This window comes from Solanum dulcamara, chromosome 4 (genome assembly GCF_947179165.1).
Source record: "Solanum dulcamara chromosome 4, daSolDulc1.2, whole genome shotgun sequence".
NCBI lineage: Eukaryota > Viridiplantae > Streptophyta > Magnoliopsida > Solanales > Solanaceae > Solanum > Solanum dulcamara.
This window is the reverse complement of record NC_077240.1, coordinates 12483565-12511509: the sequence shown is the minus strand read 5'-3', so window position 1 is coordinate 12511509 and position 27945 is coordinate 12483565. Positions and strand designations below refer to the sequence as shown.

The window sequence follows — 27945 nt, the reverse complement described above, 5'->3', positions numbered from 1 at the left end:
CATGAAAAAGAGTTGAAACTTTCTCTGTTTGTAAACTAGTTGTTTCAATAAAACAATACAACTTCGTAATGTAATGTAACATAGGATATATCATAATGATTCTGTGTCAAGAAATTGGAAAAACAAATTTAGATCATAACATACTGTCCAGATAAAAAAGTACCATCTAGCAAGTTAGAATTGTCACTTGTAAACACTACATCAAAAGTATCTTCCAAATATCAGATTCAAATTGGATCTGTACATTCTACTTCAGATTTTATCATCAGCAAGCTTATCGCAAAGGTGAATAGCAGTACAATGAAAGAAACTTGAAGCACTATAGCACGTTCCCTGATTGAAGGGCGGAGACTGAAACCAGTAGGCTAATTTCCTTTGCAACATCAAATTGATCACTGGAAAACAATGTTCTCCCAAAACCTGCAGATGTACATTTGATTTCAAAATTTAACCACGAAATAAAAAAAGCAAGAAGCCAGCCACATGCAAGTTTCTGAGTCAATTTTCTTTATCCTAGTAATTTCAATTCGCAAGGTTTCTGCTACCCTCATAATGGGCAGGGAATCAGAAGAGGGGGTACGCCAGGGCGCTGCTGCTGGTACCAATTTGTTTGGTGAATCTTTTTCAAAAAAGTACCACCTATAATAACATATGACGATTTGCAAGTCAAAAGCAAAAGATAAGAGGAAAAGAAACCCTTACCATCTAGCACAATGGTACTTAGCAAAGGTAACCAGTTCAAAAGCCAAGATTTTCTTTGTAGATGAACGTTTGCTTAATCATTTAGTGACTTGTGAAATGCAACCTGCATAGCAAGTACGAAATATTAGCTTTCATCCATGCACTGCACCAACCTATGAATATGTGCAATATGAAGAAACAACACATTTCAAGCTAGGTCAGTGAAAAAGGACAAAGTCAGCCAGCAGTTGTTAAACTCACTGACTGAAGGATTAATTCACATATTTCTTTTGTAGTTATTCCCCCGGGTTAGTTTAACTTCCTATGTCAGCATAAATTAAAAGGTTTATCAAGATAACTTTTTCGTGGGAGAAATATATGCTTATGTTATTGATTTCGTCACATGAATGAAAATCCACACTAAATGGTAAAAGTATTGTCAGTAAACATACAGAAGTGGATGTTTTCAGCAGCTCCCTCACAGCCATAGTTGCATAGCAAGAAGCTGGTAGTGTAAAGCTCAGCTTGAGAGCCATCTGGCTCTCCTCAGCATTACCACCACTCTGAGATTTCTCTGACTGCATCCCTGCTTCAATGTTAATCTTTTCCTCACGCACTTTTCCTGGAAGCATGTCACCACCTACAGAGATAGCTGAAGAGTCAGCAGGAAGTTCTTTGCTTCCATTGACCGGGTCCTCCTCTCTGACCTTGCTTTTTACTGACTTGGCAATGACATCAAAATCTGTCTCAACCAGAGGTATAGTTCCATCAGTGTAACTAAGCAATTCCCTACAAAAACAATAAATGCCTTCAAAAAAACGAATATGGAAGCTTCTTGTCCAATACAACAAGAAGTTACAATCCCACAGACAGTTTGCATATTAATGGTGGGGCGAGAATCAGAATTCTAAAGATTATATCCAAAAGAAACATTTTTTTAAACTGGCATATATTACTCAGATCAGTCATCAAATCACAATTAAAACTCTGATACAGAGTTACAGTTTGCAGAGATCTACATAAATTTTATAAAGTGAAGTGCATTCACTATGACAGAACTAGCAAAAGTACTTATAATGTTGAACTACATTAATATTGATGATTATAATGAATAAAAATATTTAATAATAATAAGAGCAGTTGACAAAATTATTATTATTATTATTTTATTTTATTTTAGATGAAGAAATTATTATTATTATTATTATTATTATTATTATTATTATTGGTGGAAAAACCCGAGGTGATCTCCGAGGATCCACACGTGAATGAACTGAAAAGCCAGTTTGGAGAAAAAGGCATCTTGAGAAGTCTTTTCAGATCCAGGTCCAAACGAGCCCCTACACTTGTACAGCAAGTAAATCACACAAGATAAGTAACAAGTCCTTGGGCTACTAAATAGAATTCGAGCAAACCTGGAAAGGATGGAACTACGTGACAACGAAGAACTGAAAGTAGATATGTGCAACCATGTCTGACCTACCATTCAAAATCCTTCGGCTTTTGAAACACACGTCTGTAAGCTCCAGTCATATTGGTTATGGAGAATTCCCTGCAACAAAGAGGAGGACAAGACCCAAAAGTAGGCACGGGGGAGGGTTTAGATTCGGGAACATCAGATCATCTATAGCAGCAATTTTAAAGACTGTAGAGTAAAGAATAATTCTGTTTTCTTCCATAACTTCACACTTCAGTCCATTCTAGGGTTAATGCTAATGAGAGTAAATATCGCCTTTTCCACACATGATCTCCTTATTAATTCTTTTTTTTGTGCAAGAAATTTATTATACTAAAGAAAAATTAGCCCACTGTACAGCAAAGAGAAAAGTAAATCAGATTGCATCAAGCTAGGAGGCATGATTTAGGCATGTTCTTTTAGAGATAACTTCATACATGCCCCACAATGATTTGATCGTCAGACGTTCTAGGTAGATGGAATCGCTGATTGGACAGTTCGGATTGGAGTCGCAACCGAATTGAAGATTGTCAGGCAAATATGTGATATAGCTTAGATTTCAAGAAGCAAATCATGGTTTGGACAAGGAACTTGATCAATGAAGGACTCTTACCTGTTTCTTGATCGATGGACCGTTATAGCACAGGGTGTAATGCTATAAACAAGAGGTATTCTAGTCATTAATTTAGTGGTTCCTATTCAATCATGGAACATGAATTGTTTCTGGTAGATTAGAGAAGGCCACAGAGGATGATATAAAGCTGATTTGGCACTGACAGACATGTCAAGGGTCAAATTATTAGCTACAGATTCAGGGAAATACCCAGCTCGGTGGTTATCGAAGATGGTAATATTCTTTAGAGTCTGAATTTCCCAGTGAAAGGAACTAAGATGATTCCAATCATCAAAAATTTTGTCGGAAAAGAACGGGTTTGAAATTGAGGAAGGCCGGCAAGCAATCTTCGATGAGTAGAGTAGCCCAAAACCACTAACATCCCTTTCAAAATCCTTACACACTCGATAAAGGACAAGCATAGCATTCTCTAATTTTAATGGCGCTGAACGGTGATGGGCACTAACATGTCCTTGGACGATGACAGTGATAACTGAATAGTGATTCGCCAGAGCGATGCGGCGCTACCTAGAAAAAGATGTGTTGCTAGATGATGACATGGCACTACCGAACAATTATGAAATGTTAATTTGAAAGGTTAGCTTTGCAATGATGACTTGATAGGTCAGTCGAAGAATCAATCCAAGATAACCATGGCATTGCACATGTTGCATGAATAGATGTGGAAATAGATCAAAATAGTGAAAGGTAATGTCGAAACGGTCATCTAGAAAAGGAGCAGTATTGCTGGAACAGTCACTGAAAGAGTCAATCCAAGACTAGCAAATTTATGGAAGTAGGAATAATTCTGGAGGTCTTGATACCATACGGAGGAAGAAAAGAAGAGAATTAGTTATGAACAACTGATGAGAAGCTTCGAATATAACAAGAGTTCAAGCTCTAGAAATAAACTAGGATAAAATAAGAGAAGTTATGTGATGAGGAAAATTACCAAAATGCTGAGATTCTTAGTTACGACAAAAATATGAAGAATATACTATCAGTTAGAATGAATCTACAACACTGACATAGTTAGAACAATTCAGTTGACTTTTAAGTGTTCTGTACCATTTGCCCTCCCTGAAATATATAGGGGGGAATTATAGTGAAATTGAGATACAAGGCAGATGGTCAGGGGAAAGCAATGGAATGGAAAAAAACATATGCAATATGATATTGGGGAAAGCAAGAGGAGAGAAAACCCTAAAATTGGGAGGAGAATATAGTTTCGGACTTAATCTTACCTTCTCAAAAAAAAAATATAGTTTTGCACTTCGAAAAGTTTTTGGAGGTGCCAACTTAATCTTCTCAAAAAAAAATATAGTTTTGCACTTCGAAAAGTTTTTGGAGGTGCCATTTGAGGGTTACAAAGAGGGAGCAATAGATCTTTTATCAGAAAAAGAGCATTGGTGGAGAGAAGTGAACAGCGAGGAGAGTTACGAGGAGTGATAAGGTTGAAACTGTAATAGTCAAGAGCCTTAGAAAATCTGCATGTGAAGCATGGGATAGAGGAGAATTGGTGGAAATAATTGCCTATGTTGCAAAAATCCTCATAGCAATCAATATTGAAAAGATGGCAGCATTTTGAAATAATAACCATTTTACATGTAGACCTTATTCAGGAGTTAACCTTAATGGGTATAGGGACATTCCCGAGAGGACTGTACCAAAGATGGAAAAGGGACGAAAGAGATGACTGTGTTTGATACTATGTGTCTTCTATACATAATATACCACATTGTGTAGCTAGCTACCAAGCTAAATAACATTTGTGATTTCTTGTACTATATAATACCGACGTGGCGTGCATTCTAAAGAGAATTTACTTTTAAAAAATAAAAATCGAGCAATTCATGAAAAAGTGGATCAATTATTCAAAATTAGAGAAAAATGTTTTACTCACTTGATCTTATGTGCAGTCTCTGTCAAGCTGATACCATCCTGACCAGTGATGGTAGTGAGTTAGAACGGAACAAAATAAAAGAGAGCAGATACGAATAAATTTAAGAACAGCAACGACAGCTATCACAAGTGGACTGGACAAAGGTATTGATAACCGCACAGGCAAATCTCTTTAAACCACTCTACTTCTCCCTGTACTTCAAAATTTAAACAAGAAGCTAAATGCACGTCCTGAATTGAAAAACATCATTATATGAATTAGATTATGGTTAGTTATCATTGTAACAGAATGTTAATAATCCTTTATGAAGTTATGATTGTCACTTTAGGTACACCGAAAACCATATGAGACAGTGAGCCAAATTTTGTTCGGCTTTGCAAGCCCTTCTGGTTATTGCACTTAAGATGCTGTTTAGAAACTATAAATAAAGTATTGCAGATAACTAAATGCACTCAGGGAAAGAGATTGAAAGGAAAAGGTTGTACAACTTGGCCGCAATTTCTCCGACAAATCTAAAAGGCAGATTGATGTTCAGCTAGAGAGGAACAATCCACAGAGAAAAGGAAAAAGGATGTTCAAAGAAACAAGTGCAATAACCTTTTGTGCCAAGTCACGGTAAACTTCACCAATGTCATTTGATGGATAAATAACTCTAGACCTGCCATTATAATATGTCTCACAAACAAGAACAAACAATAACTCGAAGAATATTTAAACACTATATTATCTTACCCAGGCAAAGGTAGAAGTACGTCATCAATGGTATAGGTACCAGATTTAAGGTCTTCTTCATTAATAAGCTGTCAAACGCAAATATCGCTCAACTTAATTAGATAGATGAGACTTCATCTATATAAAAAAAAATTAGACAGATGAGAACTGCTCACAGAAAAAAGCAACGGTACAAAACAACTACGCCTCAACACCAGGCAATGCGAGGAAACTCAATTCAGAAGAGGTACCATAAGAGCAAAGCTTTTTTGATCAATTTAACTCCTCCCTAACCCCTTAGGAACCTCAGTAAGCATGAGAGTGAAGCCACTAGGTGTACTTTTTAACATTTATACTAAAATAGACACAGTTTTAAATATCAGAAAAAAACTATTCCCTCTATATCATAAGTAACTGATAATTGACAATCATGCAGAATTTATAGCAAGCGAACACCATCCATTTCAGCATACAACTGGATAAATGGTGGTCATCCAGATCACTAAGTTGCATTTTGCATCCTCGTCTTTTTCAGTTATATAGGGATTTAGGTAGCAACATGCAAGTAGAAAATATAGAGAACTTCTAAAACTTCTTATTTTGTATAACGTTAACCTGAGACGAATTTAAATGGCAAAACATGGTCAGTGAGGATTCATATAGACTATCCCCACTTGTTTGGGACTGAGGCGTAGTTGTTGCATAAAAGATTTAGCAGCTGGGTCTCTTAAAGTTAAAATACAGTAAGTTAACCATCCATACGAGTAAGTTCATGTATATGATATACCACCTGCTTTAGAGCACCCTGTAATTCTTAACCCTAATGGTAACTTTACCAATTAAATAAAAATCATAGTGATTACGATGTATCCCTTTGGTATTTCATTTGGACATATTCTATACAACGTACTGTCAGGGAGGAACATCTGTACAAAATGCGGGATTTTTTTGAGCTTTATCAAGCTGGAGACTCGGAGAGTGAGCTAGGTAGTTAAAAGGTCCTTTTGTGTAATTGTATTAGGGATTCTTGTTACTATGTCCTCGGAATATGAAATGTGAGCTCCGCATAGAGATGGAGGGAAATACATATGAACCCATCTGCCATGCAATGTTTTTCATATAAACTCTTTGCCTCGAAATCTAAGGAACAGCTCTTGTGCTTAGATAATCCAGATACCAACCTTGACTGGTATATTTCTTTCTTCAGGAAGATCAGTCTCTGAGGTCTCATCCAGATTGGTATAACCATCCATGTTATTGTCATTCACGTCTTCACATTCAGCAACAAAAGTTTCTTTCACTTTATACTGTTCTTTTGAATACACCAAATCTCCCAACACAACTTGGTCAAACCCTATGATACAGAGCAATGAAAATGGATGAAAATCAGTGGTACACTGTAGTACCCATAACTACATTCTGATCAACATATATATGTAAGAAAAATAGTTCAACAGAAGTTGAATAACCCAAACCATGCTTTTGCACTCTCATGCTTGCCGCATGGTTCCAGAGATAACTTTGATAGCTATGTACATACCTAAAAAGGAGAAGATCTGTATCATTATAAAAGCTCAAACTTGAAAAGTTATGCATGACTCTTTTCTGTATTGCCAACGCTTTAAGCCCCTTAAATCTCATGATCAATTGATGTTTATGGTTTTACACTCTTGGAAGAAGGTAAGAAGCTGTAGAGTTCTATGAAACTGGATGGCTTTTCAATGACTAGAATGTTTTACCTTCTTTAACTCCACCGTTTTTGTTTAGAGTTGGACCAATAGTATTTACTTTATGACCCAATGAGTTATTCATTGAACTGTACTGCCGGAGGTTTCATACATAAACAGAGTAGTGTTAAGGATTTTGGGATCATACAGTACTAGAGAAGTTGGGCACTGAGAAAAACTTTTCAAGAATTTCCATATAAGTGATTTAAGAAGGATTTCTTCGTGAAATGTTCATCAAGCATATATTTCGGACACATCTTTCTTAGCCTTATCTGACCTCTTTTTATGCTTCTTTTGAGCCGGGGGTCTCTCGGAAACAGCCGTCCTACCTTGGTAGGAGTAAGGTCTGCGTACACTTTACCCTCCCCAGACCCCATGTTGTGGGATTTCACTGGGTGGTTGTTGTTGTTGTTATCAAATCAAGGGCTCTGATAAACAAGCCCCACATATATATTAAATTTGTTCGAGGAAGGCCTAATTATCAAACATAGCGAGAGTTGTAGATCATGTTGAGATATGTAGTGTGTCTGTTGAACAGTTCTTTGGATCTTATTGAGTATTTTATTATGAAATATATTTTTGTGCATATTATTTATGTGCTCATTGTGTGTTTGCATTTTCCAACAGTTGTTCCAGGGGTTTTCAAAGTAGCGGATCAAGGATCTTACTAGGTTATATTTATGTATAACTCAATCCTTACCTGTGTGTCCATGCAAATACTGTTGGTGACGAGGAAGCTAGTAGCTGAAGAATTCACTAGAGTTGATCAAGTTGTTAAGGTGAGTCACTGCATTGTTCGTGGAGGCTTTCGAAATAGTCTTTATCGTTTATTTATTGACGTTTCTTTGTTGGGTTTACACACTCAAGAGTCTTTTGTAGTTCTCTTAGATGCTCCATGGTCTAGTCTGGGAGTTGGCAAGAGATTTAAATTAATACTTTTTTGAGAACAAGATTTAAATTAATACTTTGAGATACTAATTGTTAATTATCAAATTATTTATACTTATTTAATTAATTAAATGTTGTGAATTAATGGTTAAAGTATGAAAATTGGGTTCGCGGTTCACCGAATCGATGGTGTGTGCTTGGGTGCCAATCACTTCTGGGGGGTACTTTGGGGCGTGACTCTTAGACTATACAAGTCTTTTTCCTGCTCATGTGTTCTCTTTTTTCTTTTTTCTTGTTGGGGAGAGGGAGGTTTGAGGGATGTGCAAAAGCTTAGGGAGGAGCATATTTTACTCGATGAAGTTGCTCTATGGTTACACCCAACTAGCACGCTGCTACCCAGTATGGGTCAAGAAATAATAACAGCTTTAGCAGTAAGAAAGAAGCGTTGACTTGAAACTAACAGTCGTTCAACAAAACCGAAGAGCAAGCACTGACCCTACTATTTCCAGAACTGATAACTTAGTGTGCTTTGAAGACACCTTGATCAGAGAGCTTAGGAAAAGGATTATCAAAATGCAAATCCCAGGTAGAAAAACGTATTCATTAACGCGGAGACTCGAGGGAAGTGACTAGAAAGAATGAGTTGCATGTATTTTTACTTTATTGTTTCACCTTTCAATCACTAAATTTCAGATAAATATGTTAAGTACAAGAAGAAAATGGTGGATCCTACTATGAAGACTTACATCATTCGGAGAGTCCTGGGTATGGCCTTCAGAGCTTGTAGATAGTTTCCAGGAGATCTTTTCAGGCACTGCAGCTGTATGGTGTTGACAGGAAATGTCAATTCTAGAACATAACCACACTATCTCATATCAAAAATATTGCTTAATTATAAAAAATTTGGAACAAAAATATGACCTGCTCTATTTAAGAGAAACTCAATTACTTTGGGAAGTCAAGGACAGCACAAACAATGGAAAGCCAAAAAAAAATTTAGGAAAACTTAGATTATTGCTAGTCTTTAAATGGTGACGCTCATCATGAGCAAAAAATTAGCTTACTTCTGGGATGTCGGACTTATATAGGTGTAATAATAATAGAGGCTGACTTCAACTTCCTATTTTTTTGGAAATTACAGATGATAACAAAAGGACACAAGCGTGGGATAAATTTAATGTTGTTTACTTGAACTTACAATCGCCTTTTCAGCAACCAGATAACGAGGTAACTGCCTTAGAGTCCCATCAATGTCACCGCTTTCCTTGTAATACTCCCTTATTATACTGATGGCATTCTTCTGTATTCAAGGTTAAAGCTAAGGAGACCAATTATTTCCTACAGGCACACATAATACAGCATATTTTTTTAAAATAAAATTGTTGGGAAGAGAAATTTTCATGGGTTAAGAGAGTGAAAAAAGAAGCAAAATTATGGATAAAGTGAAATAGCAAAGGATATCTCCTTCTCTTGGATCAAGAATCAAGCTGACAGCAGCTTTCCACTCTCCACGCAATAACGCAGCTCCAATTAGATGGGTTGGCACAGAACTGCTGCCAAACCGCTACACCATTTGCATAGACAACAAGATGAACATGGCCATCAAAATCATGACACATTGGTGACTTTCACAGTTTCACTTGCCAATAAAAAAACTCAGGCTTAGCAATAAAAGAGTTTCATGTGTTATTTCCAATTAAGAACTTCATTAAAGCCCTCTTCAAAATCCAAAGAGAAAAATGAAAAGCCTAAAAAAATTGAAAGAATATCAAGGAGCCAACCATCAATAACCAGAAAATGTTATTAAATGTGAATGCTGTTATGCCTTGATTATGTTCGAGTATGGGCTTCTTGTTGGTGATTACAACGCCATGAAATGCACGACTGAAGATGAGCTCCAGTAAGCAGTAAATTTCAAAATTGTAGCTCACAATTACCTCACATACTGACATACTTATGAATTAACTATGCTATCAGGGAACCATATGCGTATATGAGCAAGAGTGTAAGACATTGGAAAATGAAGAAAGGAGGATCATTTGAGAGTTTCTCCTAAAGCAAAATAAGGTCAGAGGGATTCCAGGAGTTTCTGTAAAAGCTCTTCTTTTTTTTATGAGAAGGTAATAGAATTTTATATATATTCACTGCCAAACTCTAGAGCAGTCACAAAAAGTAATAACAATGTACAGAACAGAGAGTTCCCAATTCTAAAACATCAAAAATAGCCTCTGGGAATTCAAAGTTAGCCTCTGTAAAAGCTCTTCTACAAAGAGATCCTTACCAAGAACAACAAATGAAAGGCCTAAACTGGATTTCAAGAAGAGCTAACTTATCCACCAAAACCAAGAAAACAAGATCTGCATATTACAAAGTACCTGTAAGCCAAAATAGTTTATAAACCCATGTTTTCCTAGGGCATTTGCTGATGCTTTAATTATATCCTCAGACTCTGCTGACACTCCCCTGCAAGGATTTCAGTTCCAGCCCATCACATAACATGTCATACAATCAACAAACTTTTTTTATATAAAGAAAAATGAGAACTTTACAGCCATACTTCAAAAGAAGAAGGAATATGAGCAAAGACAGGAAAGTGACATTCATGTACCATCTGGAGCCTCACAAGAAATGGACAAATGAAACTATACCTAAGTGTTATAGTAAATCGGTTCCCATAAAGCTGCCCAAGCAGAAGCCCTTCTTTAACATGGCTGTAATATCAATGGGTCAGAAACATTTTACATCAAAATAAGAGAGAGATTGTCATAAGACCGAAGAACACAGGCGTTGATCTCACCAAAAGTCACCAACTTTAATTCCAATCAATCTTTTGTTGAGAGCTGCTAATTTACTTGCTTGTTGCTTGAAAACAGTTACCTATATAGTGAAAAATGTGAGAGCTTAGTATAGAAAGAGATACCATTAAATATGTATACCCACATTGAAAAAGAAAAAAAAGTTGATGTTGTGTGAAACAGAAAGCATTTTAGGTGAAGGACAACTGATACATTCACCAGATACATTCACCAAGCCATTTGTGGCACAAGAGCTGGTTTAAGAAACTCTTCTGGTCAAAACAGATGTGAAACTTCGAAAAATAGCAATTTCAGTTCATAAAATGAATATCAACCTAAAGACAGACGAATTGAGAATTCTTTGCAGCACCTGGAAAATCACGACTTTAATAGTTAATTTATGTTTCCAGATTAGAAATTGTTGGGTTTTAAGTATTTCCAGTCGAGTGATAGCAGTGTTTTTGGAAGCGCAAAGTGGGAAAAAGTGAGAAGGGTTTGCTTCGCTTAAAGCATGAAGCGAGAAGCAAAGCACGCACTTCATTTAAGTGAAGCTTAATTTTTAACCAAATTCAAAAATTAAGAAGCGCTATACCCTAGCTTCGCTCGCTTTTCACAACACTGAGTGATAGTTGGGGTAGGTGAAAAAGAGTTTCGAGCCATAGATCTTCAAGGAGCAGATTGGTCAGCCCAAAGTAAACAAGAAAGAGAAGAAAACAAGGAATGCTACCTTGAAAGCTAAATGTAAGCAAGTCTTCATACAACACCAGAAAATCAACAAAAATATCACCAGAAACCACACAAACCAACTAATATTCCACTCTGGTTTATTAAGAGCATAAAGCATAAGCAATAATACTCCTAGTCCTCCAAGTACTACTACTACTACTAACTACTAAGCAAATTTCCAATCATGATTTAAGAGTAGTAGGAATGCAAGGAAAATCAGGAAAACACTAAAATAATAGCATAAGCACAATTCACCAAATTCTGTGCCAACTTACAGGTCAAGTATGGAGGATGTTCCTGGCAGTCAGAAGTATCACATGGATAATGCCTGGAAGGATTTCTGAAACTCAAGAAAGTTGGGAAGAAGCGGGTTTGGAGGTCAGAGACAGGGGAAGGATGGAGAATGGTTCCAGCATGTATATGGTGGACAATACGGAAAGAAAGGAATTCCAAATGTTTTGAAAATAAGAGCAATTCTGTCCAACAGATCAAGATGATTGTACTTTGCTCTTTTGTTTTTGGTGTAGACAGTCTCACTCGGTAGAAACTGTTGAAATTCTAGATGTGTTAGACTCCCTCTAGAAGACTAGAATAGCTACAGTTTCTCAGAGTCTTTTGATGTAAATATGGTGCAAGTACAACCTATGTACTGTTTGATCTTGATCATTTATAGAAATGTACAAAGTTATCGATTTCAAGAAAAGACTTTTAAATCAAGTACCATAAAAGCATGATAAAGCTTAGGATGACAAGCATCTTTAGACATAACCCAACATGTTATCAGTCTCAACAAAAGTCTTTAGACATAACCCAAACCAACATGCTCAAACATGACCGATACTAAGGAAACAATTTCCTTCATTTTTCGCAATTGTGATCCCCCATCATTCCCCTTTCTCAAACAAGATAAGGGTCTTATTCACTCAACAACGCATTGGGGTTCCAAAGTTGCAAATAATTGTGTTTATTAAAGAGTAGCGCAACAACAACAACATACCCAATGTAATCCTACAAGTGGGGTATGGGGGGATGGTGTGTATGCATCCTTACCCCTACCTTGAGAAGATAGAGAATCCCTACCTTGAGAAGATAAAGAGGTTGTTTCTGAAAGACCCTCGACTCAAGTATTAAAGAGAAACACATGACATCAAAAAGTTGACCAGATGACAAACCTATTAATTTTTACTCCTAAACAAAGATGCAAGTAAATAGCAAAGAAAGAAAAAGCTGACAAGAAAAACGTACCCTCTGAGTTGAAACAGCACGCTTATCTTTAGTACCAGCAAATCCAAAGGACCTAGGCTGCCAGATCAGACACAAAATCAATCATATCTATGTTGTCTTACAACTTTTATATATCAAACTGCCGATAATGCAGAACTACTTGTAAGTTGCAAAACACATCTGACAGCAATACAAACACTGGACGAAGGGTTACCTTTTAAATATGTCTTGTTTAAACTCAGGTATCCATTAGAAAAGCTAGCAAACATATGCAAGAGAATATTGGTTTTGAAACTGAACAAAGTAAGTTCAATCTAGGAAATTGCATGTCACCAACCTGAACGCCAAGCATCTTTGCTATAACGTTTAAAGCTTCCTGTGTATCCTTATTCTCCTTGAAAAGATGAAACCTGAAATTCAGATTTTGCAGCAACAACACCCTTTCAGATACTATTCAAAAGCAATATGATGTTAAACAACACAAGTTTTCTAAAACCAGAAGGTTAGAGAAAAATATAAGAAATTTATCAAATAAGAATATTAAGATTATTTATATAGCAATAAGAATATTAAGATTTAATGTGTAAGATAAAGAGAAGTTCTGTTCATACTTCATAGATGTTAAAGATCTTGTATGCTATGGTCTAAGGAAATCAGAACTTAACACATACTCCATTACATTTACAGCACACAGGATTAAGGAATTAATGTTGGCCTGTTTCATTGAATCAGATTTATCTTCATTCCATTGAATATGTAAGCTTTTCTTGCCAACAGAATGGGTAAATAGGAAAACTAGGTTCCTTAGTAGAGATGGAATTCAGAACCAACCATCAACTATAACCCCAAAAGAACCAGACTCCGTAAACAACATAGAGGAAGAATGAAGGGAATATCTTATCGACGTAATCGGTAGGTTATATTCGTACTGGTTTCTCATGTGGAACCATAGTAGAAAGAGAAATCAGCACTCAAGCTTGTTGCTAGAGTGGAGACAACCTTCCAAAGGCATATTCCTCTTACTACATTAGATGAAAATCAGTCTTGCTTGGGTTGTAACCTATTGTCATCGTTAAGAAAATGAATTGTGGGCTTCATTCAAACCCAAAAGCTAGCTCATGGTAAGGATTACCCTAGACACTTCAAGAAAATGACAGCCCATTTGCTTAACCAACATGGGTCACTCCAACATCAACCTGCACACTCAGGACTGAGCATCTAGCGCATTGATAACATAATATGCCCGGGGGAAGGGGGGGCTTATAATTGTGTAATCAGTAGTGGGAATTAATTTTTCTTCCCTTCTTCATTACTTGTAGACACCATTCAACTCTCAACATGTTTGAATAAACAAGCAAGCAATACATTCCTTGACATTCACATTCTTCACCGGCATCATATTCTACAACTTTAAATATCAGAAAAATGATCATTCAAATTCTTAGTAACTAATCATTACTTGGAAAAAATGAAATAGGAGATTTGTTCCATAGAGGTGACACCGCAAATAGTATTAAAAGAAGACATTGACTATAGCAGTTCTATGAAATAGGAGATTGTTCTAGACTATAGCAGTTCTATGAAATAGGAGAATGTTCTAGACTATAGCAGTTCCATGAAATAGGAGATTGTTTTAGAATATAGCAATTGCAGTCACTTGATAAAGATGTTCGGCGTAGTCTTAGAATGGTGATTGGCAAAGAGGTGAGTCTTTCTACAAGAGATCCATGGTCTTACACCCCCACGAGTGGATAATGATCTTTACTTTGTCGTATCAATAAAAATGAATGGGTAAATGATCTAAGAGAAGAGAAGGTGGCCAAACTTTACTAGTAAAGGAGCTTCTTGTTGTAGCACTCAGTGTGCTAGCATTTAGCAAAAGTGAACCGAGATTACTAATTTATAGAAGGAATTAGCAACTGGAAGAATCAAAATTGACTGGATCTGTTGATATGCTTAAAAAATTGATGTTACTAATCTTATATGAATAATCGGAATTTGCTTGAGAATCACTTTGTACATGCCATTTGACACCATCTTGGAGAGTTGTTTAAAGTATCACTCAAAAATAGTTTGACTACTCCAAAATGTATTACTTAAAATTCTTCTTTTCCAAATTATTCGACTTCTCTATGTGTCCTAACTTATAAGACTAATCTTCAGAACATACTCAGTAGTCCAACAAATGTTCAGTATGGACTTCTTGAATGAAGAAAATAGAGAACAACAAGCTATCTTTGTATTTCATGCAAAAATCTATCTTTGTATGTGATGCAAAAATCCACACAGAACAACAAGCTAAAGATACATCAATGCTGTAGATTTGTATGAGAAAGTACCTTCTCAAAAAAAAAGGATCTGAATGAAAAAGTAGAGACAACTGCAACAACTAGAGTTTACCTGAGGAACTTGCCAAGATGACCTGGCCAACTGTCTGAACCTCTACTGTCATAACGTTTATCATCTCGATCTTTCCTTTTCCTAGAGTATCTACCCCTTCCATTATTCCCATCATTATTCAATCTCACACGAACACACTTTGATTGGTCCTCTACTCCATCAATTGTATCTGTTACAAGGAATTTTAATCTTTCCTTGAAAAAGTTATGAACTGCCTGAAAATTATTAACATATCAGATATAGGATACTTCCAAAAAGGAACCATGTGAAGCCAAAAGAACCAACGAACGAGTAGGTGATAAGGACTAACAGTCCGATGGGATTTATCTGAACTTGGTGAAAGGACGATGGATTCATCACTGACATCAACCCCAGAATTAAGTTCATCAAGAAGAGCCTTAAGCTTGTCAGCATCAGAATTTCCAGCGAGAGATCTGAAAGATTCTATCTCAGTCACATAACTTCTATTCAGTTGATTAGATATATTCACGTCCTTGTTCTCTGAACACTGGAGAGAGAGATTGGCGCATATCATAAAGCAATTTTAAATGAACATAAAGGTTACTAAGATGAAATTAAGGTCCACTTATCACCTCATTTGGAGCCTCCAACGAAGTCAAATGAACAACATTTTCATCTAAGTCCACTTCATTTACAATGAAGTCGGAGTACCTAGAAACAAAACAAAACAACCACAAAGATGAACCCATTTTCCTAAGATAAGCAAGAAAATCCCCCAAACCCAAATTGTTTGTACCTTAAATTACAGCACAATCATGGTGGAAAATCCCCCAAACGAAAAACTGCTTGAATTATCAAGAACATGCATATAGATTTCAACATTGAAGGTACCTCAAGTTTATGACTTCCTGAAAATTTTCTTTAGATGGTATTTGTCTTTGTACATGTACCAATTACGCACTTTAATAGGACAAAACAACACTGGATTCTAACTTTCGAGTTATCGAGAAATGCAATTCCATCAATAGGTGGTACAACAAATCAATATGAAGATGAACTTTCAGGTCTAGGCATTCTCAAGTAATATAAAGCACATCTCTTCTAAATGATTTCCAGCATTTTACTCAAAGACCAATATAAACAAAGAAAGAACACATTTTGTAATCAATAATTGGGATAAAATAGCTCACATAAATCAGAGAAAAGAAATCCCAACTTATCCTTCCTCTCCAAAAGAATTATCCTTACTCTATTACCAATTCCAAGTAATGATATATAAGTAAACAAGCAAATGCAAATACATAACCAAAGAACCAAGAAGTTACCTTTGCTTGAGGATGCCACGGAAGCCAGGGAGGTTGGAAATGTAACAGGAGATACCCACATCGGATTCATCCATAGTAGGCGGCAAAAGGGAGTGATCAAGAAATCTGGGTTTTAGGATTTTAGGGTGACCAAGAACTCCTTGCAGGTTTTTGTTAGTAGCGACTGATGACTCCTGAGTTTGGAACGAAGGGTTTTTAACATTAGTAGAGACCTAAGTACACACTAAAGTCAATAACTTGTACTAATAAATGGTCGCTCCAAGTCTGAAAAAAGAATAACAAGGGGAGAGTGAAGACTTTAGGGGGTGTTTGGTTAATTTAATAAAATAGACCCCTAATTAATGTTTTTGTTAAAAGAGTGTCAAATTAATATGGGACAAATAAATGAAACAGGGGAAGGATAAATTATATAAGTACAAAACCTTATATTACAAGTTAATTTTATATAATTTTACATGATATTTGATTTTCAGTCTTTAATTTACATAAAAAGTTTTCGTATGAAGTTATAAAAAAATAAGTTTGAATGAAAATTTATAGATTTTGTCATTTATTATATGTACATAATTTCAATTAATTAGAGTAGCAATCACGTAGCATAATAGGAACGCTAAAAAAATTGTTGAGAAACATAATTATTATCTAAATGATTTGATATTTAATCATACCCAACATCTTTAAAACATGATATTACTTAAAATATGTCATATTATCTAAATGATTTGATATTTAATCATCCCCGACATTTATAAAATTTAAAATCATGCATATTATCTAAATGATTTGATATTTAATCATCCCCAACATCTATAAAATTTAAAATCAAAGTTTAGGCCCTATGCTGGGCAATATTGTTAATATTACATGGAGAGACTTTCCTAGTGTAACTAGTTCCTACAGTTTTGTTTTAAAAATATTAGTGGCGAATGCTGGTGGAACTTCTACTAGTTGTATTTCGTCCAAAAAAAAGGCATCTGGCTCCTTGTTTTGCCAAGTTGTCCGCTACTCCATTCTCTTCTCTGAATATTTGCTTAATAGCTACGACCTGCAATTTCTTTATTGAGTATCTGCATTCAGAAATAATATTGTTAAAATAGTGAAGATTATTAGTAATTATTGATATTGCTTCATATGAGTCTGTATTGATTTCCAGTGGTGTGATTTTTCTGGAGAGGGCAATTCTCAATCCAAAAAAGTCATTTAAATAATTATTGTCAAATACTACTTAATAAGCATGTTTTTATTTATTTATTATAAAATAATTCGTGCATTAATTATTTTTGTATAACAAATTCAGTATTACTTATTTTATACATAACAACCGTCATAATATTAATTACCGTACAAATAATTCACGAATTACAAACCTCATATAACTAGTTCATCAATCAAAAATTTCTTAATACACTTTTTGTAACAACAATTTTTTCCACATATAAGTTAAATCCTTTAAAATATAGCATAAACTCCGTCTCTAAATGTAACTTCCTGCTAATTTTTTTTATTTTTATATGTCTTTAAAATATTTAACGGAGATTTAACTAATCCATTTCAGCTATCTTTAAAATATAAGGTGTCATTTGGCCTCAAGTTTCCAAATATTCTTGACAAGTTATTCTTGGGAGAAATTTTGGTGAAGTTTTACCATGCGTTTGACCACAAATTTGTTCAAGTTTTGGTGAAATTTTAAAAAATATTATTTCGTACCAGTAAGTTCTAAAAATAATTAAAAATACTCATAAGTTTGTGTTATCATTTTATAATGAACATGTTCTGTTAAAAAAAATTATAACATAATTGATAACAATCAACAACAACAGAATAGCAACATAGGCAAGAAGAATATATTAATCGAATTTAACATAAAATATTTTCTTTCCAATTTAGTCATTCAAACTATTCTTTTTCGGATGAAGCAATAACAAACTATTCTTTTATAAAATCTTCCCACATCTTACGAACAATCTCTTCCCGGCAAGCTTTCATTTCTAAATCAGATGACCGAGAAGACGAAGCAATATTGTTATTCTGAGTCGATTGTTTATCAGTTTTTCATCCACAATCATATCACTTTCATATTCAGTGAATATTCCATCATTGCCTTGATTTTCACACAAAAAAATATGTAATACAGCACAAACAATTACTATTTTCACCTGCGTGTCTAAATCATAGTTGTTCATGCCCCGTTGCAGTATTCTAAATCTACTTTTCTACGCACCAAATGTTCTTTCAATTACATTATACAAAGAGGCATGTCTATAGTTAAACAGTTATTTGCTATTCTTAGGTTCTCTTTACTTCCCTTATAGTCTTGCAAATGATATCACGCCCCTTTAATAGAAATATAGATGTTGGCTCATTGAGAGAATTTTCATTAAGGAGTGTTGGTGGACATTTTTATAGATAAGTTTTATTTAATAGAGATTAATTGTATTGTTTGATTGGAGTAAATTGGTAGATAAATATTTAGTTGGAATTAATAAATGATTGGTATATTTATAAAATATAAAAATTTGGGGTTATTTTTAAAATTTTAAAACTTTCTAAGTTTCCAAGTTCTAGTTTTTTTTTAGAACTTAGGAACTTGGGGATTTTAATAAATATATTTGTCAAATAATGACAAATTATATGGACAAACATAAGTCCATAAACATTTGAAAAAAATACCTAAATATATAATTTATTTTACCATATTATCTAAAATTTCTACCATTTGAAAAAATTACAAAAATTCATACTCTCTTATATTCTCTGATACATCACTGTACGAGATGTATCGATCGGATACATCATTTTATGTGATGTATCAGGAACCAGACACATCATTTTATGCGATATATTGGTCGGATACATTATTTACGCAATGTATCAAGACATCAGATACATCACTTTACAAGATGTATCAATCGAATATATTATTTTACGTGATGCATATAATTGGGAAGAATCACTATGAGATTTAAGTAGAATATTCTAAATATTTTTCAAGTTTTTCCCAAAAATTATTTAGGGCCAAACGCTCACCAAAAGTACTTGAGTAATATTTACTTTTCAAGGACTATTTAGACCTATATATTCACTCACCGGGATTTGATGAAAGAAAAAAAACTACTCAAGAGTCCATTCTAGTACAGAAAGGGTCCGAGGTAAAATCTCTTCACTTCGATCAACAAGAATAACGCTATGTGATAGCCATTAACGTTTGATTTCTTTAAATACGCGATTATCATGAGAGTATTGATAATTTAGGATGTTGTAGCTTTATAATTGACTGCTCCTATCTTATTATGTGAATTTGGGATTAGGGTTTTGTAATTTGTACACTCTAAATTTGCAATCCTTTTACTCGTTTCGTTTCCTGTTTGCATTGCAATTTGTGGGCTGATGACTGAAAGGACTTTAATTTTGGGATATTTTCCGACCCATCTTGTTTTGTTGGAGTATAAAGTTAATTGTTATGCTCAAATAATTTATTCACTTAGTTTGCCTATTAAAGATTATCTTTTGAGATTTATAATCATTATATAAACGAAAAATCAATCTTGAGCAGTTAATGTTCAACTTTCGTGTTTGCGTTTTTCAAGACTGGTTTTCTTTATGCTGGTTATCTTGGCATAAAAACTGATCAAGTTAATTGACTTGAAAATTTTGTTTGATCATTTATTATTTAGTTAGCAAATCCAGGAAAAGTGTGTTATTCATATTTAGTCCTGATTTGAAGCTAGGTTCACATTGATTCTATTGAAATGGAATGTAGCAATCTCTTTCTAGTGATTGCTTAGTAAGAAATTTGAATTTTGCAAACATAGTTCTGACCATGCGACAAATAATATTCACCGGATGACCAACTAGTGGTCCAATTGAATTATGGTTTTAGAGATATTTAGTCATCACAACAAACTGTCAAATTTACTTTTGTAATAATGTTAGCATGTGTTGTTACCAGAAAACCTCTACTTCTGTAGCATGACATCTTGTTCTGTGTATCTGCACGTGAATAGGAAACTGTTATATTGTAGGGTCTGTTACAGGTAAAAAAACTAAACGAGTTAAAACATGTAAACTAGTCATGTATCTAGAGAAAGAATATGTTAAAGTCTCTTTGTGGGGGTAATTTCATTTGTTCAAGGGAAGTATGAAACTATTAGTTCCAAACTCCTAAAGTGTTTGTTTCAAAATAATGCATTCTAACATTAAGACTAGTGTTGTTGTTTGACAGTGGAACAACTTTTGGTCAATAATGGATCGTGGAAAAAGGCCAGACAGATCTCTTGCTGCACAGAATAATAAGATCTATATGGATCTTAAGGACATCATCAGGGAACATTCCCTTTCTTTTCTTCCTGCCAAATCACTTTTCAAATTCCGTGCTGTATGTAGGGACTGGAAACTCCAGATTTCGAGTCCATTTTTTGCCCATAAACAGTCCCTTTCTTGTCGCGGTACTTCAGGCTTCTTTCTCCAAAAACCTGATGGTTCTCCTTCTCTCATACCCATAGACCCAAGCTTTTGTGGGGTGCCAGATCCATTCCTTAAGTTTTTGCCCGAGCCTGTTGACATTAGGTCCTCCTCTAATGGACTGCTTTGCTGCCAAGGTTGTTCAGGGGACAGGGCCTACTACATATGTAATCCTGTTACTCAGCAGTGGAAGAAATTTCCAAAATCTAATGCGGATCATGGATCAGATCCAGTGATTGTGCTCTTATATGAACCATCATTGCTCAACTTTGTAGCTGAGTACAAAATTATATGCGCTTTTCCATCCACAGATTTTGGTGATGCAATTGAGTTTGATATCTATTCATCCAAAGGGAATTCTTGGGAAGTTGCTGGGGAGATCCATTTTGGAGCTAGAGCATCACGTATGCCAAAATCAGGGGTTCACGTGAATGGTGTTGTTTACTGGATGACAAATACTGGTAGTATTCTTTCTTTTGATCTAACAAAGGAGAGGTCACAGCTCCTTCAAAACTATGATTCTCATGGGATTTTGGGGGAGTTTAGAGGAAAGCTCTGTAAGACTAATGTTTGGGGTAATTCGATCAGTTTTAACATTTTGGATAATGTCCACTCAAATACAATGCAAATGGGAAGCCAAACCAGAATGTGGTCAGTAAAACAGGAGGTTGTTCTTGACAGTAGAGTTGTTGGGGATGTAGGGGGAGGGGGCTTCTCAGTTTTACATGTTGACAGTGATATGTTGGTGGTCCGAAGAGGGGGGAAAGCCTTTTGGTATGATTTCAAGTCTCGTGCAACAAAATGCATTCCGGGTGAATTTCATAATGCGACCAGATGCTTGCCCTACGTCAACAGCTTAGTCTCTCTCTAGTCTGCCTTGGCTGCAGTCGAAGGTTCTTTGTTTGGAGATGCAATCAGCTTTCAAGAATTGCAGAAGTTTTCGATAATTATCATAAGCTTTAGTCTATTTTATATTTCATGTTATTATTATTCATAACTTTATCAGCGATGATTACTTTACCTTTTGACTTTCAAGTGACAGCGCAAGTTTAATTATCGTATATGATAGCAGTGGATATATTAAACTTTTTATAAATGAAGTTCATTTTATTATTCCTTTCAGGCTTCTGATCAGAATTTCCACTCGGTTGTATATGGTTGCGTTGGTATTTATTTTTTGGGGTTTTTCACTTCGGTATCTGTTTTATGTCAAACTAATTTAGATCCGCGTTGGAAAGTTCCGCTTTGAGATAATATAATAAAGGTACAATACATAGATATGCACTTTAATTTGGCCTCATTTCACATTCATGTCCTCCAATTTTGAACGTGCGATATTTAAATTTGTATAAAGTTGAACAAGTAAACACATGAGTCCACATCCAAAGTTGGAGGGAATAAATATAAGTTGGAGTTAAGTTAAATGACATATTTATGTATCAGACCTATAATAAAACTCAAGGCACCCTGTAAGTTGTAAATTATTGAATTATGAGTTCTTTCAATAGAAAGAATTGATTTTTCTCCATATAGTTTTTATACCATGGTTAATGTTTTACTCTTATTTCCCATTATTTAATTTGCTACTAGACTTGTGGTTTTTCTTCTCTTTTTGGTAGATTTTACTTAGATCCAATGAGGAGGGCCAGCTTTCAAAGGGAGTGAAAGTAATTGGATTTGGCATGTCACTAGGCGACTATGCATTGCTGCCCTTATGAGTTACCAGAATATACACAAGTAGCAGACATGAAAGGAAGTTCAGTCCTAGTGGGATTCTCTTTCCATGAATGAATATCCTAAAATCCCTCTAATTAAATTGAATTTCCCTCAATAATTCACGTTAATCCACACTTTCCACTATCATTTAATTTATTTTTTTGATGTTAATCCACACTTTTGCAATAATGTTTATTGTTCTTTTACTTGATTATAAAGTAATCTATCCGTGAGATAGTGTTAAGGTCTACGCACATTGTACCTCTCCAGAAGCCACTTGTGGAATGAACATTGTTGTTGTTGTTGTTTAATTTCATAGAGTGATTAGGCTCTGTTTCTTTCATAAGTATGCTTTGAGGATGTTTAAACTTTCAATTTTCCATTGTCACTAACACCCTGCTTTTAGTCGACAGAACAAAAAAAATATGAAATCTTCCAAGGACGACATGGCTGTTGGCTCTGATGAATCGAATGATGACTTGATTGATGAATTGGAGGATGATGACATGAGTGGGATTTTCAAGGTATTGTTTTCTTCCTCTCCTTATTGATGAATACACTTTTAAAATGAGACTTTATAAGTGAACTTGTTGAAAATGCCCAGCCTAAATAGAGAAGAATAGATACAAATGTTTCATGTGGCTGACAGGGCGGATTGTCTTGGATTGCAGTCTCCAGAGGACGACTTAAAGAAGGTTGCTTTTCAGCCGGAATGGAATGAAGAATCTCAAATACCTGCAGACTACATTATAAGAGAGGACAAAAGATCAAAGACGTCGCCAAGAAACATGTAGTGCCTTCCCTTCCCGCTAAATCATTAATGAAGTTTCGGGCAGTCTCCAAGGAATGGAATCATTGGATAGTCCATTATTATCATACGAGCAAAGTACTTCATTCCATAAACTTTCAGACTACTTTTATCAAACTGTGGATATGGATATTCAATCTAATCCTAATTTTTTGTCTCCGAACCATTCTGCGAATGGAGTCCCCAGTCCTTCCCTTGGTTTCTTGCCTGAAAGGGTTAAAGTTCTAAGTTCTAGCAACGGGTTGCTCCTTTGTCAGGGGTTGGAGAATTATTATGTTTGTAATCCTGTAACCGAAGATTGGAAACTTATCCCTTCTCATCAATATTATCATGGATCTGATCCAGCTGTTGTTCTTGCATTTGATCCTCATGGTAATATTGAATCCTGTTATCACATTGTCGCTGCTGTCCCTCTTCTTGGTCAACTAATTGTCTTCTTTGCGATTTAACTCGTCTCAATCAAATTCTTGGATGCGCTCTTCTTCAGAATGTCTTGAGTTAGAAGATACAATTGTTATTGGTGGGGGATTTTATATGAAGGGGATTGCTTACTGGAATACAACATCAAATGATGTGCTAGCATTTGATGTGAAAAATGAGATCACAGCAGTTCTACATGTGCCTATTCCACCGGGGAGATATGTTGCCTTGACTCAGATAGAAGATGAGCTATGCTATGTAACTGCTTATAATGACCATGGGGATGTTTTTATATTAGATATCTATGGAGGAATGGACATGAGCCTGAAGCGCAGTGTATGTGTAAATCTTGGACAAAAGAAGTCTTGGCGAGCATTTGAGAAAATTCCATTTATTAACAAGGGTACCGTGTCCTGCAGCATACTAGCATGTTTTAACAATGCTGACGACATTGTGGTGATCTACACGACTGAAAGGATATATCTTTGTCACCTGAGGGAGAAGAAGGTTGAGACTCTTATGACTCCAGGACAGCTAAATCCTCAGAGAAGATTCATACCTTACACAACAGCCTCGTTATGTTACATGAGCTGAAGAATTAGTGCCTTTGATGAATTAGTGTCCTTTCTGGTGTTCTCTGTTGAAGCATACTCTCTCTCCTAGTTCTGCTGTTGCTGTTGCTTTGTTCAATGTGGAATTTGAACATATTTCATGACTTTTTGTTTGTTTAACTTGAATGACAGAATGTCCTTTGACTAGCTTAGCGTTGGTAAATAGATCATGTTTTAGATTGCCATTATTTCATTTGGATAATAGTTTGAACGCTTTTTCCTCATTATATATATTTTTGGCGTCGTTGGGAATTTTTAGTTATGGTTTCTTTTGATTTTCTTTCTACTACTACATCACATAAACAAGGCAATTTCCATCACGTACCTAAAAATTATTTGTTAACTCATAATTAAGGTAGAATTAATCAATTTTCCCCCATTTAGCCTTTTATTATTATTTTTTTGAAAGTATAAAAGTTTAAAGTCCAAAAAAGTTTCTCCATTATTAATTGTGATATTGATGGAGCCACACAAATAGAGTATATTCAAAAGAGTTAAAAGGGTAAATTAATAAAAAAATACTTCTTATTTATAATTTTGTAATAACGCGTAAAAACAAAGTGATGTTAAAGAACAAGTGGTTGTCCACTTGAATTGTTTTTTTACGTGGGGTCCAATGCAAGTTGCCATTTGTTATCTTATCTTATGACTATAAATTGGTCATTTTACAATGAAATGAAAAACATAGAAACACATGGCTTTCTCGATTCTTCTACTCCTCTCTCTTTCTCTTATTCTCACCTTATTTTGCTAAGTTAATTTACTTTATAACATGTTATCAGCACGAAACTCTAATTATTTTTCCAGAAAATTAACTTCTATATCAGGTATATCTACTGAAGAAATTTAATTTTAGTTGTCTTTGTTATTTTTAAATTAATTTTCATCATGTCAAACTTGTCAAAATTGGAGTTTGTGGCACTTGATATTTCTGGCAAAAATTATTTGTCATGAGTACTTGATGCTGAAATCCACCTTACCGCTAAGGGTCTTGGTGATGCTATAATCGAAAAAAATAAAACATCAAGTCAAGATAAAGCGAAGGCTATGATTTTCCTTCGTCGTCATCTAGATGAAAGCCTGAAGGTTGAATACTTGACAGTGAAAGATCCACTTGAATTGTGGAAAGATTTAAAAGGGAGGTATGACCACCTCAGGGCAATGGTATTGCCAAGGGCTCGTTATAAATGGATGCACTTACGGTTTCAAGATTTTAAAGCTGTAATTGAGTATAATTCTGTTGTATTTAGAATAACTTCCCAAATAAAATTATGTAGGAAAACTATAAATGATGAGGACATATTGGAAAAGACACTAACTATTTTTCATGCCTCTAATTTGATATTACAGCAGCAATACCGTAAAAAAAAATTTAAAAATACTCTGAATTGATCCCATACCTTTTGGTGGATGAGCAACATAATGCTCTTTTAATGAAAAATTATAAAGCTCATTCCACTGAAACTACTCTGTTATCGAAAGAAAATATGGTAGAAGCACATGACTAGTCTGAAAGAAGACAAAATAAAAATCAAGGCCACAATAATGTGCGTGGACGTGGCAATGACAGAAAATAATATAATAATCATCGTGGTGGTGGTCAGCATAAAAGGGAGAACAATATGAGTTCTCAAAGTGGCCCTTCAAGAAGTAACTGTCATCGTTGTGGCATGAAAGGCCACTGAAAAAATAATGTCGAACGCCTGAACATTTTGTAAGGCTTTATCAAAATTCCTTCAAAAGAAAGGCAAATAGAAGTGGTGCCTCTTCTTCTAATGCTCTGATAGAGTCACACTTCGCATTTGAAAATAATGTTGAGGTAAGACCTTCGCATAATGATAATATTGAAGCAAATCTAGCTTTGAAGGATGATGATTTTAATGACCTCAATGATATTACTCATTTGGAGGTTGAAGATTTTTTTAGGGATTATAATTGATATTTAATTTCATTATATGATTTACAATATGTTGTCGTTTTTATGTACTTTTGATTATCATATTTTTACGTTTATCTATTTTAAAAAAAGAATAAAAAAGACTTATGTTTTTCTAGCACTATTATTACTTATTTTATCTCTTATAATGTATTTTTATTTTATGTAGATAAATAAATTTTTTAGTCTTCAATTGTATCCAAGATGAGTAATGGAGATATGTGCCTTTGGATTGTGCCACAACTCATACGATATTAAAAGAAAAGAAATATTTCTGTCATTTGATTATGAAAAAGGCATATGTTAATACAATATCCGGTAGTACAAATGTTATATCCCGCACTTTTGGGCATGCGAAAAGAGGAAAGAAATATTTTTGGCTTGCAAGGAATAAGGTTGTGAATTATTTTATTCATTTTAATTAGTACCGGTGTGATGTTCATGGAAAAATTGGTGTGAAAATACGGAGGAAGGCCGAGGGCAAAATTGGAAATTTTGGAAACTAGTTTGTGAATTACTAATACGACTTATGGTTTTGTTGGGCTCAAATAATGATAATAATAATAGGAACTAAGTGATTGGGCTTGGGGAAAAAAAAGCAAGAGAGGCCCAACACAAGGAAAGGGCCCAAGTCTTGGAAACTTAGCCCATTAATTAAGTGGCCTATATATATGTTTTGTGACTTATTTCCCTCATCCTTATCCCATAAGTCATTTTCTTCAAGAGAGTTCTAGAGAGAAAGGAAGAGAAGAAACTTGAAGCTAGAGAAAGAATAGGTTCGGCCAAGGAAAAAAAAAAGGAAGCCTTCAATTTCGTTCTGTGAATTAATTATTTAGGGTATACCACGATGATATGGAGGTATTGATAGTATAAAATCATGGCTTGGTGCAGCCCAAAACGGACAGCAAGCAGTTCGCAACTTTCAGCACGCTAAAGAGGTTTCTGAGGCACAATTTTGGCTAGTTTTGGCAAATTTCGGGTAAGGTAAGGTTTCTCCTTTAAATTTGGACTTTATGGGGTTGTTTTGAAGTGTATTATGTACCTTGTATACTGCTGAAAGTATAAAAAAATCGTGGGTATGCTCAGCGAAAGAAATAATCGAAATTAAAGTCGTCGTAGTTAAATTATAGTCGAAGTGAGGGAGCTTCTGATTTCAGCCACACGACCCCCGCTTCGTACGGTTAAGGGTTTTGCAAAAGGAAAACTAGAAACTCTATTTTTGTATCGTAGTTTGGGGCTAGTTGTTTGGAGTTTGTATTGTGTAAGGTTGAAGTGATTTAATTGTAAATATGTTGCTGGTTGTTGTCGTTGGTATGGTTGTTGATATTGTGGCCGAATTGAAATCTCGGAGATGTTGAAGTTACAGGGGAAATACTGCCCGATTTTTAGTAGCATCGGAACTAGTAACAAGCTAGTCGAGGGTAATGGATAAGGAAATGACTCCTATAAGTACTTGGTTGGAGAGTGGGATATTGGAAAGTGAAAGACTATTAATCTTAGTATTACTTTCATGTTAAATAGGTTCGAGAGACGACAAGGCGAACGTGGTCAAGATTAATCCCGAAAAAGGTATGTGAAGCTAT

General features: G+C 35.0%; 2 protein-coding genes and 1 pseudogene across 2 annotated transcripts; 2 read left to right on the top strand and 1 right to left on the bottom strand.

Annotated features, from left to right (window-relative positions):
* Positions 1 to 69: 69 nt before the first annotated feature.
* Positions 70 to 16665, bottom strand: LOC129886314 (multisubstrate pseudouridine synthase 7). The gene is given in 22 exon segments (XM_055960956.1): positions 70 to 420; positions 703 to 805; positions 1134 to 1470; positions 2165 to 2233; positions 4654 to 4691; positions 5251 to 5311; positions 5386 to 5453; positions 6546 to 6718; positions 6840 to 6904; positions 8726 to 8799; positions 9178 to 9281; positions 9441 to 9543; positions 10355 to 10442; positions 10628 to 10690; positions 10777 to 10856; positions 12746 to 12802; positions 13062 to 13134; positions 15125 to 15339; positions 15435 to 15632; positions 15718 to 15796; positions 16411 to 16538; positions 16541 to 16665. Coding segments are annotated over 21 exon segments (2175 nt in total). The 5' UTR covers positions 16613 to 16665; the 3' UTR covers positions 70 to 420; positions 703 to 775.
* Positions 16666 to 19479: 2814 nt separating this feature from the next.
* LOC129886312 (F-box protein At5g49610-like) lies at positions 19480 to 21993 on the top strand. Its single transcript, XM_055960954.1, has 2 exons — positions 19480 to 19559; positions 20633 to 21993. Exon 2 carries the CDS (start codon positions 20654 to 20656, stop codon positions 21740 to 21742), a length of 1089 nt encoding a protein of 362 aa, XP_055816929.1. The 5' UTR covers positions 19480 to 19559; positions 20633 to 20653; the 3' UTR covers positions 21743 to 21993.
* Positions 21994 to 22820: 827 nt separating this feature from the next.
* Positions 22821 to 24602, top strand: LOC129884696 (uncharacterized; annotated as a pseudogene).
* Positions 24603 to 27945: the final 3343 nt, after the last annotated feature.